The 11,361-nt window shown below is 40.7% G+C and overlaps 1 protein-coding gene across 1 annotated transcript in view; it reads left to right on the top strand.

The window, feature by feature from the left end:
• The first annotated feature begins 901 nt into the window (after positions 1-901).
• The window catches only part of PRKCE (protein kinase C epsilon), a 302,560-nt gene continuing 292,100 nt past the window's right edge, over positions 902-11,361 (top strand). Inside the window, exon 1 of the mRNA XM_069955442.1 lies at positions 902-1,750. Within this exon, the coding sequence (XP_069811543.1) occupies positions 1,403-1,750 (348 nt within the window). The 5' untranslated portion in view covers positions 902-1,402. The remainder of the gene's footprint in view (positions 1,751-11,361) is intronic.

Genomic DNA, 11,361 nt, shown 5'->3' with positions numbered 1-11,361 from the left:
TATCTATCTATCTATCTATCTATCTCCTATCTATCTATCTATCTATCTATCTATCTATCTATCTCTTATCTATCTATCTATCTATTATCTATCTATCTATCTATCTATCTATCTATCTATCTCTTATCTATCTATCTATCTATCTATTATCTATCTATCTATCTATCTATCTATCTATTATCTATCTATCTCCTATCTATCTATCTATCTCCTATCTATCTCCTATCTATCTATCTATCTATCTATCTATCTATCTATCTATCTATCCATCTATCTATGAACTGCGAATCCGTAACATAAAATCTGGTCTGGATAAGGAGGGTGGTCTTCTCAAAGAGGTGTAGACAGTAAAGTAATCTAAGCTATTGCATGCCAGAATAAAAAAAATAAATAAAAAAATTAAAATAGTAACAACAATAATAAAAATCCTCGTATGTCTTAGTCCTATAATAGCTATAATAGAGTTATAGTGTCTCTGATTTTTATGAAATCATGCACTTGTATTGCCACACTACAAACAACAATAACCCTCCTGTAACCCTAATATTATCGCTAGTAAGTGACAATATTATCCCAGTGGTTGGGTTTACATTGTATCTGTCTGGCAGCCTGTGACTCCTCCATACCTGATGAAGCTACAAAGTATCCCAGTGACAGTGCCTGGGGTGGGGGTGTCCTGCTCTGTCACCCCCCACCCCCAGCCTAATGATGATGATGAAGAATATTATTATTATTCTGGTTTGCAGGGACTGGATCTTGCAGCAGAGCAGCTCCCATTGCCTGGATGTGTCAGCAGCCTAGCACACACACTCACACACTTCCAGGCACACACACACTGTGACGTCTTTTGTGCATTTCCTGCATTACAAGGAGAGGGGAGGAGAAGGGGGGGTGTCACTAATCATCAGCAGCACCAACAGCTACAGCAGCACCAGCCAGCAGCAGGGAATCTGCCCACAGCTCCCTGCCAGCCCTGCCCAGGCTCATGTATATTGCATGGCAGCAGCTGGAGCCGTCCCTGGGGAGGTGAGCACGACCCCCGTCCTGGTGCGGATGTGAGCTCCCCTTGGCCGTGCGTGTTGTGCGCGGACTCAGTGGAGGACTGCGGCTGCTCCGTTCGCTCTGTGGGAGGCTTCTGGCTGCAGCCACCGCCAGCAGCCCATCTTGCATGGAGGATCCCAGACGGTAGGTAGAGGAGAGCAGCAGCCAGGCCGGAGCAGGGATTACATGAGGATCTCCAGAGCCTCAGCCTGCAAGAAGAGGACGCCTCTCCACCCCCCTCCCCTCCTCTCCTTCCTTGTTTTCCGTTAGAAATCCCTGGATTTGAGTGGGAGTGAGCAACAGATCACATTGGATCTCCATTGATTTCCACTTGAGAGGTCTCCTTAACCCCTCGCTCGCCATGGTGGTCTTTAATGGCTTGCTGAAGATCAGGATCTGCGAGGCTGTGAACCTGAAGCCCACAGCCTGGTCCCTGAGACATGCGGTGGGACCCAGACCCCAGACCTTCCTGCTGGACCCTTACATTGCAGTCAATGTGGATGACTCCAGGATAGGGCAGACCTCCACCAAGCAGAAGACCAACAGCCCAGCCTGGCATGATGACTTCTCCACAGATGTGTGCAATGGCAGGAAGATCGAGCTGGCAGTCTTTCATGATGCCCCCATTGGGTATGATGATTTTGTGGCCAATTGCACCATCCAGTTCGAGGATCTGCTGCAGAATGGGAGCCGGCACTTTGAGGATTGGGTAAGACACATGATGCTGCTGGATGGCTGGGAGGCTTTCTGCTCACACACATGTCCATAAAGCTATTGTTTTACTGCTGGAGTGTGGAGGAAATCCTCTAGTGTGGAATGACACGGCCACACATCCCTGCTCTTCCTTCTGCACACTCCACATCTCCCAGAGATCAACACATCAGATGCCTGGGGGGAGGAGGAGGAGGAGGAGGGGGCTGACTGAGCAACAGGGGATACCAGAGGCTCAGCAGCCTGCAGATACAGCACCAACATAGTCCACAGTCCTGGCCAAAGTTTGGTCTCACAGTCCTAATTCATTCCCAGACATTGACCCTACTTACCTAAGCATTGTAGAGAAGAGTGGTCTCCAACCTGCGGTGCCCCAGCTGTTGCAAGAACTACAACTCCCAGCATGGCTTACCATGTAGTTTTGCAATACTTGGAGAGACGCAGGGAATTGAACAAAAATTAAAACATTAGATGAATATGCAAACGGCTGAGCCCCCAAATAGTTACTAAAAAAATAAATTATACATTGAATCATGCACCAGCAGCGCTATAAAAAAAAAAAAAAAAAAAAAAAAAAAAATCTTTCTATCCATAGTAATGGGATTTGGGGGTGACTGACAGAAATGGAGCATTGGTGCTGTAGGTTCTGTCATTTTGGTTATTGCAGACAGAAAATGAATGACAGTCAGTATCCTACTCCACTCCAAGGCGGGTAAAACAGGCGCAGGTCCAAGAGGTAATAGTGATATAAAATATCATAAAATTTATTAAAAGAATTATGCCAGCGACACAACGCATTTCGAGACTGGTCCGGTCTCTTTATCAAGTGAAAATGAATGAGAGCAAATTGACAAGTAATTTTTGAAAAAGTAGAAAAAAAAAACATCAAAATTGTAAGTGGGCAATAACTATGATCTATCTATTATCTATCAATTATCTATCTATCTATCTCCTATCTATCTATTAATTATCTATTTATTTATCTTTCTATCTATCTATCTATCTATCTATCTATCTATCTATCTATTATCTATCTATCTATCTATTATCTATCTATCATCTATCTATCTATCTATCTACCTATCTATCAATTATCAATATATCTATCTATCTATCAATTATCTATCAATTATCTATCTATCTATTATCTATCAATCTATCTATCTATTATCTATCTATCTATCTATCTATCTATCAATTATCAATATATGTATCTATCTATCTATCTATCTATCAATTATGTATCAATTATCTATCTATCTATTATCTATCAATCCATCTATCTATTATCTATCTATCTATCTATCTATCTATCTATCTATCTATCTATCCTCAAATATTCCTTCCCTGCCCCCTTTCTTTACCCCTTATGACGTCTGCCTCTTCTGTAAGGATAACACACACACACACACACACATATATATATATATATATATATATATATATATATGATATTTAGTCAGGTCTCCCTTTGGGTGTTTACCAGCATAGTTGCCATTACACCTCCCACAAAGGTTGTCACCTCCCTCCCCCCCATCCCTGCTGTGGGATTCAAAGTCTTATATTTTCTATGCCGTCATATACAATGTGGGTGAACAACTACTGTGTAACTAGGCAGACCTGTCATTCATTTATTATTTTTTTTTCATTTATTATCAATGATTATTAAATTCAAGGTGCCTCTTTCCTTTTCCCCCTGCTATGTGGATGTTTACTATGTGGATGTTGCTGTGCGGCAAACCATGTGACCATATGACACAGAAGTGGACCTGTATTTGCCAGTATTGTTTTCTAATAAATATGGCTGGAAGTGCAGACCCTCTCGGCCCACACAAGTGTTAGGTTTGTCAATAAAAGCAATTTCACTGCGTAAATCAATGACTTAATAGGAGAACATTAGAGTGGCCATGGTTGATCCCTGGTGATGGGTCAGGTGGTGGCCCAGTGTGGTAATATGCGCTTGTATCCTCCAGGTTGGTTGTGGAAGGAAATCCTTGTATCAAGTAATGACAGATCTGTTACTCTTCTGTCTGCTCCCTGTAAAGATACGTTGAGGGCATTGGGGACACGGCTCCACCACTGTGACCCTCTGCCCTGTGGTCATTGGTTATAGAAATGTAAGGGATTTTATGTCTTTCATTTGAAGTATGTGATATATAGTATGTGATATAAATGTATACAGGGTGGTCCAAAAGTAGGTGGACAGTGTATGTAATAGGGTTTTGAAGGGGGAGATTTATCAAACATGGTGTAAAGTGAAACCGGCTAAGTTGCCCCTAGCAACCAATCAGATCCCACCTTACATTCCTCACAGACTCTTTATAAAATGAAAGGTGGAATCTGATTGGTTGCTAGGGGCAACTGAGCCAGTTTCACTTTACACCATGTTTAATAAATCTCCCCAATGGTGTAAAGTGAAACTGGCTCAGTTGCCCCTAGCAACCAATCAGATTCCACCTTTCATTTTCCAAAGAGCCTGTGAGGAATGAAAGGTGGAATCTGATTGGTTGCTAGGGGCAACTGTGCCAGTTTCACTTTACACCATGTTTGATAACTCTCCCCTTCATAATCCTTGCATAGCGATCAAAAACCTGAATGTGTGAACACAACGTCTATATGGCGTGTGAAGGTTTTGACTTTTTCACCTGTTGATATCACTTTTATATAAACATCCTTGTAATTTAGAACATCAATCCCTTATCTGTGGCTCTCCAGCTGTTGCAAAACTACAACTCCCAGCATGCCCTGACAGACTTTGGCTTTCAGGGCATACTGGGAGTTGTAGTTTTGCAACAGCTGGAGAGCCAGAGATTATAAATCACTGATTTGGAGTATATTTGGGGTATGTATACTTGGCTTTTACACTTAGAAGACTCCATTCCTTTTCTATCTCTTATATCCCCCATATTAGGATATATGTTTACTTACTTTAGGTTTAGTTTACTTACTGTACATTTACCAACCACATCTGCTGGACGTTTGTTCCATGCACCTACCACTCTTTCAGTAAAATAATATATTCTAACATTGCTTCAGATCTTGCCCTTAACCTGTCCTCCCGTCATTCCTGACTTGAGTTATAGGCAGTTGTAGTCCTATACATGTCGTAGCATGTTATACATAGATCAGGGAAGGACAAAGTAGGAAACGCTTTAAGAGCCACAGATTTTGGTGGTAAATGGCTAACAATAGGAATAACAATAGTGAGAAGATCAAAGGGGTATTCCCATCTCGTAAAGTGACAACACGTTTATAGGATAAGCTTTAGGATCAGGGGGGTCTGACCATATTGATTGGTGAGAATGAGTACTTCGGCGAAAACTTTTTTGTTTCAAATCAACTGATATCAGAAAGTTATATAGATTTGTAATTTACTGAGATTTAAAGATCTCTAGTCTTCCAGTACTTATCAGCTGCTGTATGTCCTGCAGGAAGCGGGGTATCTTCTCCAGCCTGACACAGTGCTCTCTGCTGCCACTTCTGTCCATAACAGGAAATTCAGTCTGCTCAAAGAACAATTTTCCCACCTTATTTAGCAGAACCCAGTAGAAACAAAATATGGCCCTGGATATTTTTATTATTTTTATAATATAGATATTTGGATTACGTCCTTCGAAACTGTGAAAACTATTTAAGTCATAAGGTGATCTCTATTCTTAAGGAGAAGAGGAGGAGGGTCTATGGAAAGATCTAACATTCCAAACCCTCATTTGCTTCTACTTTGGGCAGCTGGTTGGTAGCGATGATCTAAGTTGCCAAAAAACTCTGGTTCGGCAACGTTTCTCCGAACTCTCGACATTTGACCCCCGAAGTCTGGACATATTGAATACTTCCCTAGGGTGTCCTGCAAAACATGGATACAGCCATAGGCCATATTCATGTTTTCCTGGAGGCATAGGGCTGCATCCAACTTTCCCAGATGCCCAGAGTGAAATGCCAAGTATTCGGGTTTGGACAAACATTGCTGAACCCAAACTTCGGCAAGTTTGCTCATCACTACTTGAGTCTACTGCACCATGAACATTACATTGTTAGCCGATCCCACAAAAACCAGGGCCGCTGCCCACAGAAGCCTAATGTGAACTGGCAGCCTAACAGCTACTTGCAGATGGCTCTATGACAGTATCAGCAGAAAATCTTCACGCTCTTATGTAGAATTATATTATCACTTTTTAGGTAAATCCTTATTGGTGGGGATAGATTTGTTAATTTTTTTCTATAAAGTTGGACAAAATACTAGAGACTTTAAGAGTAAGACTGTGGAAGGAGCCAGGTCAACTTTTTTAATGGCAAAGTATTAAAGGGGTACTATCAGTAGGTTAGACGACTCTAACCTGCTGATAGTCAACTTTCGCTCATGTGGTGCTGAGGAGGAAGATATGTCTCTTACCTTCCTCCTCTGTGCTGTTCCAGTGCAGTTAGTAATTTAATCCACGGCCCGAACCACCGTTAGGAGCACTGCTCCACCCCTTTTCCCCCTATATGGCTTTCCGCTCCATTGATTATCATTCGAAAAAGCGGGCCAGCTCGGCATGATGGGGGCAGGGTAATGCTCTTAGTGGTGCTCCTGGCCGTGGCAACAACTATTAAAGAGGTTATTCAGTGCTACAAAAACATGCCCACTTTTCCCCTTATCTTGTCTCCTGATTGGGTGGGGTTTCAAACTCAGTTCCATTGAAGTAAATGGAGCTTAATTGCAAACTACACCTGAGCTGGAAACAAGAGAGGGGGAAATATGGCCATTTTTTTGTAGCGCCTTATGACCCCTTTAACTGCACGGGAACTGCGCCAAGGAGGAAGGTAAGAGACATACCTTCCTCTTCAGCACCCTGTGTGTGCCCCCTGCTGATAGTTCCCCTTTAAAAACAACCCACACGTGTCGTTTAAAGATTCTGGCAACATATTCAAATTTCTGAATGACATAAAGAAAGAAAAAAAAGGACCTGATAAATCTGTAACAAAATGTGGAACCGAAAATAAGACGGCAGATTCTCACTTGTGGTTTGGTCAGTGTAATCTAATCTTTTGAGCCACAATACAAAACATGGTTATAGCTTCCTGTGACCCAAACCACTGCTTGTGGGTGTGAGTGCTCAGTGTCAGCTGGGAGCTGCAAAGTTTCACTTTACACCCAAATTGGTGTTGACATTGGGAATTTTCCACGTCAAAACAATTGGACTATAATTTGTCGAGAGAGGTTATCGGACTGACCTTTGCTATGTGTCCTGGTAGTGTGGGGTCAGTTGATGACAGTCACTGTTGGTTGATAACTTTTTGGATAACTTTTTATTGACATAAATGCAAATTCCTCACCGAGTATCCATAGCTTAGCAGAATGACATCACGCAGAACATTTTACTAGTGCATGGTGCTACCGGCTGGAGCACCAACCTAGTTAGAAGTTACATTCAAAGATCCTACTTACAGTACAGCCAACTGTACGGAATCTGCCCATGGAGCCCGACAAAATATCTCCGTAGTTATGCAAACAATAGGTAAAAACCGCAGACATAGCGCATATAGATTCTTCGGAGATTGTTTTATATCCGTGTAGTGTCCGCAGTGGCATTGTGTATGGATTGTACAATGGACGTAGACAATTGCAAAATTGCAAAAACAGATGGAAAAACTGATACAGTTGTGTGCATCCATTTTGATCTGTTTTTCCATTGACTTCCATTGTAAAAAAAAGGATCAAAACGCATTTGTTTTTTTAATGTACACAAAAACGTACTTGACCTTATTTTTGTGTACGTTAAAAAAAACAGATGCGTTTTGATCGTTTTTCTTTTTTAAAGTCAATGGAATAACAGAGCATAACGGAGGCACACAAATGCATCTGTTTTTCCATTCGTTTTTATATGTCTTAATTTCATGAATGTCAGATTAATGCACCTGCTGGTATACATTGTGCATTTTAGGATACTGCGCTGGGTGTACCTGTTTTGTTACATTTCTATAATTGGATGGTGTTTTAAAGGAGGGGGGGGGCATAAATCACTGTTAGAGTATAGTCACACGTCAGTTTATTTTTAACTCAGCAAATTTGAGTTTGCTGTTTTTCATCCCCAATCCACAAGATTCCATCAGTATTTCATTCGTATTTTATGCTGATGAAAAAGTGTACTTAATAATAATCTAGTCACTATTTGCAGATTGCAGATCCGTAATCCATCTCTACTGGAGTGTCCATGGAGGAATTTCAGTCCGCACTAGAGCCTGGCCTTTTTTTTTTGCAGCACGGATCCCGGCCCTGTACACAACTACGTATGTGCGAATGGGGTCATTGAAATACATTGACCCTATTTTCTGTCCACAATTGCGGACGTGTGACTAGGGCCTTAAACCAATCAGTTTAGCGGAATGATAACAGGAGAAGGATTTTGAACTTGTGGGAGGGAGTATCTGTAATTTCCTTGATATCCTAGGACAGTGTTCTGAAGGGGGAGGAGATAGAACGCATTGTAACCAATCATCTCTCAGGAATGATAACTGCAGAACAGGAGGATGTTGAACTTGTGCAAACAATGACCTGTCTTTTTATTTGTATACTGGCACAGGGGGATGAGATAGAAAACACTTTACAGGGAATGTGACATCAGAAAATGACATGTTTATTTTTATGTTAAACATATTTTTTAAAAAATTTTGGTGATTTTTTTTTTCTCAAATTTTCACTTTTTCTATCTATATAAAATATGTTACACCAGTGGTGGCTATATCGGTAATTTTGTTGACATGACTGTATATACAATTGATGTGTACCACTTCCGATTGTATAGTGGGTTGTTATAAAAGTTCAATCTTGGCACTCACCATAATGCTTCATAATTTTTATTGTGGAAAAAAGTCCATCACAAAATACAATGGCAACAGGACGTTTCAGCGTCAAGCCTTCCTCAAGGCTTGATGCCGAAACCTCCTGTTGCCGTTGTATTTTGTGATGGACTTTTTTCCACAATAAAAATTATGAAGCATTATGGTGAGTGCCGAGATTGAACTTTTATAATATCGTTGTATTTTTTCTTACTGTGAGCACCACCCTAGACACAGAAGTGCTGTCTAAAGACTTTCTCTTACTTGTGTAGTGGGTTGTTACTTGCCACAACCTGACCCAGTGAGCAGTTTCCTATAATACACTCTGGCTCACCTCATATTGTTACTGTGTTACCCTATGAAGCGCTCTGCCTTTTTTTTTTTTCTTTTCTTTTTATTGCTACCAGTAGATAGAGGAGACAAAAGCAGCTCCCTGTAGAATGGCCTCTTCACGGATCACAGAGTATTCTCAGTAATATTTCACATTCATAAGGGACAAAGTCTGTCTATTGTCATCTATCTCTATGAGCCTTGCTGTAAAGCATGTCACTAAATGCTGTTAAGAACAGCTCAGGCAATATGGCCGCTCCCATAATAATGGACAAAAAGTGAACACACAAAAAATTACAGTCAGAAAATAGAAACAGCTTAGAATAATAGAACAAGATTTTTGTATCTGACTCTAATCAGTAAAAGAAAATTTAGGTGACACCTTCCCTTTAACCAGGCAGCTTGCAGCAATGATAACTGCAGAAGCTGAAGATGTTGAACTTGTGTGGGGTAATGCCTTGTACTTATTTAAGGTTGCATTTATCCACTAGTCGTCCTCTTTTTTTCTTCTTGCAGGAAGCAATATTAGCTTACTTTTTTGCACGCTTGTGATGCAGACGGATACCATGGTTACACTATATGTGTTACCACCTCTGCAATTACATCTCTCGTTTCCCTTTCATCGACAACAATGCCCAATTAAATTTTTTTTCTACATATGATTATAGATCAGCTGAGTGCTTTAATATTTGTAGAATTCTGTATAATTTAACCCTTTTGCTATTTTTTTTATATATAAATTGCTGTTTCTGTTCCTGGTAGACATTATTTTATTAGACATGATTGCTTAATTAATACACAAATTTGGAATTATTCATTGATACAAAAATATAGGGGAATATTCAGGGACAGTGCTCCCTGGCGATAAGCTGTAATCATGGGGGAAACCTGTCGGTAAGTGTTTAATTTCCCTGCAGTGTCACCACAGGGAAATCTGACTGTTTCCATTGACCTCAGTGTGTTATCCTTGTAATACATAAGGGATGTGCTTTGTAGCTGCTCTTGACATGCCTAACATATAAGAATCCAGAATGGCATATCCCCCCCACCCCCACCCCCCACAGTAGAGTAGTTAATGATGGGTAAGTAAGACAAGCTTGCAATACCGATTCTTATTGTTTCACCCTCCGACTCTAATAAATAAATGTAATGTAATCGTAATAATAACTTTTTGCATTTATTAAATAGTTATAGAATATTAATAATATTTAGAATTCTTATATTGAGGTCGGAGTTGGCGTCGGCACACCAAATCAGATTCAGATTTCACCCAAACCAACTCACAAACATATATGCACATTTTCTATCATCTTCATGGATGTTTTTGTATGGAAAATAAGAGCAATCCCATGGTATCTGCATATGGGACAAATATGATAAGGACTGTATCAGCAGAGTGTATGAAATTTTGATATCTCATCCCCCTTCTCACCTGAATCGCTGCAAGCTGGAGTGCCTCCTCGCTCCCCCTCCCATCCCTACCCCTGCTTGGTTAATGGTTAACTGGGATCTGAGCCCCAAGGAGGGATAGGATGGGAGGGGGAGCAGTATGTTCCCAAGCTGAGGCTTCTCTGGTCCAATGGCTTGTCCCTTTTATTCCTTTTATTGCAGATTTTCAGTTTTCCATTCAAGTAAATGGTCTACAATGGGCAATGTGCAATTACACTCAACGATTAGTGAAAAAAATGCGAAACTAAAGCGAACGAATGTGGAATTACAGCGAACGATTAATGATAATTTTAGGTTCAGATCTAAATCAACGATCAACGACATACAAACATCTTTTCTATCTTTGCCTGCAATTACACAGAACGATTATCGTTTAAATTCGAACGATTTAACAATTTGTAGCACGATAATCGTCCCGTGTAATCGCCCCGTGTCTTTGGACTTGCCTAAAAATTATAACTGCAACTGCACTACATGTAATAGTTATGCATTACAGACAGCTGATGACTTTATTATTTACTATATACAGCCCTTACTGCATGATTATTGAGCCATGTAATAGGCTCCGGAACAGAGCGAGGATCTAGCAGATCGGCACTCACATATATGTAATACAGCCATTAATTAATCTCCCGCTGATCCGTTGCAGTTTGGCTGCTGGATGACAGAAGGTGGAGCCTAGAGGGCGGAGTTTAACTTCTTTTTTTTTAAAGCGTTTGTACACACTAAGGAATAGGCGAGGAATGAAAGAGGAAAGTTTTCTGCTTAAAATTTCCTCTTCTTCAGCTCTGGCGGAAACCGGAAATTCAAAGCCCCAATGACTTCTATGGGATTTCTCTAGCAGAATCCTCCCAAAGAATTGACTTCTTAATTTTTTTCATCGGAACATTCCGCTCATAAATTCTATGTGAACAAGAGAATGGAAATTCCATTGAACACAACGGGACGTTGCTCTGTACATATTCTACGGGCGGAATTTCAAGTGGAATACAGGTAAAATTAAGAGCAGATTCC

The sequence above is a fragment of the Dendropsophus ebraccatus genome, chromosome 15 (genome assembly GCF_027789765.1).
Source record: "Dendropsophus ebraccatus isolate aDenEbr1 chromosome 15, aDenEbr1.pat, whole genome shotgun sequence".
Taxonomy (NCBI): Eukaryota; Metazoa; Chordata; class Amphibia; order Anura; family Hylidae; genus Dendropsophus; species Dendropsophus ebraccatus.
Note: the sequence above shows the minus strand (reverse complement) of the source record. Positions and strands in the feature narration are given on the sequence as shown.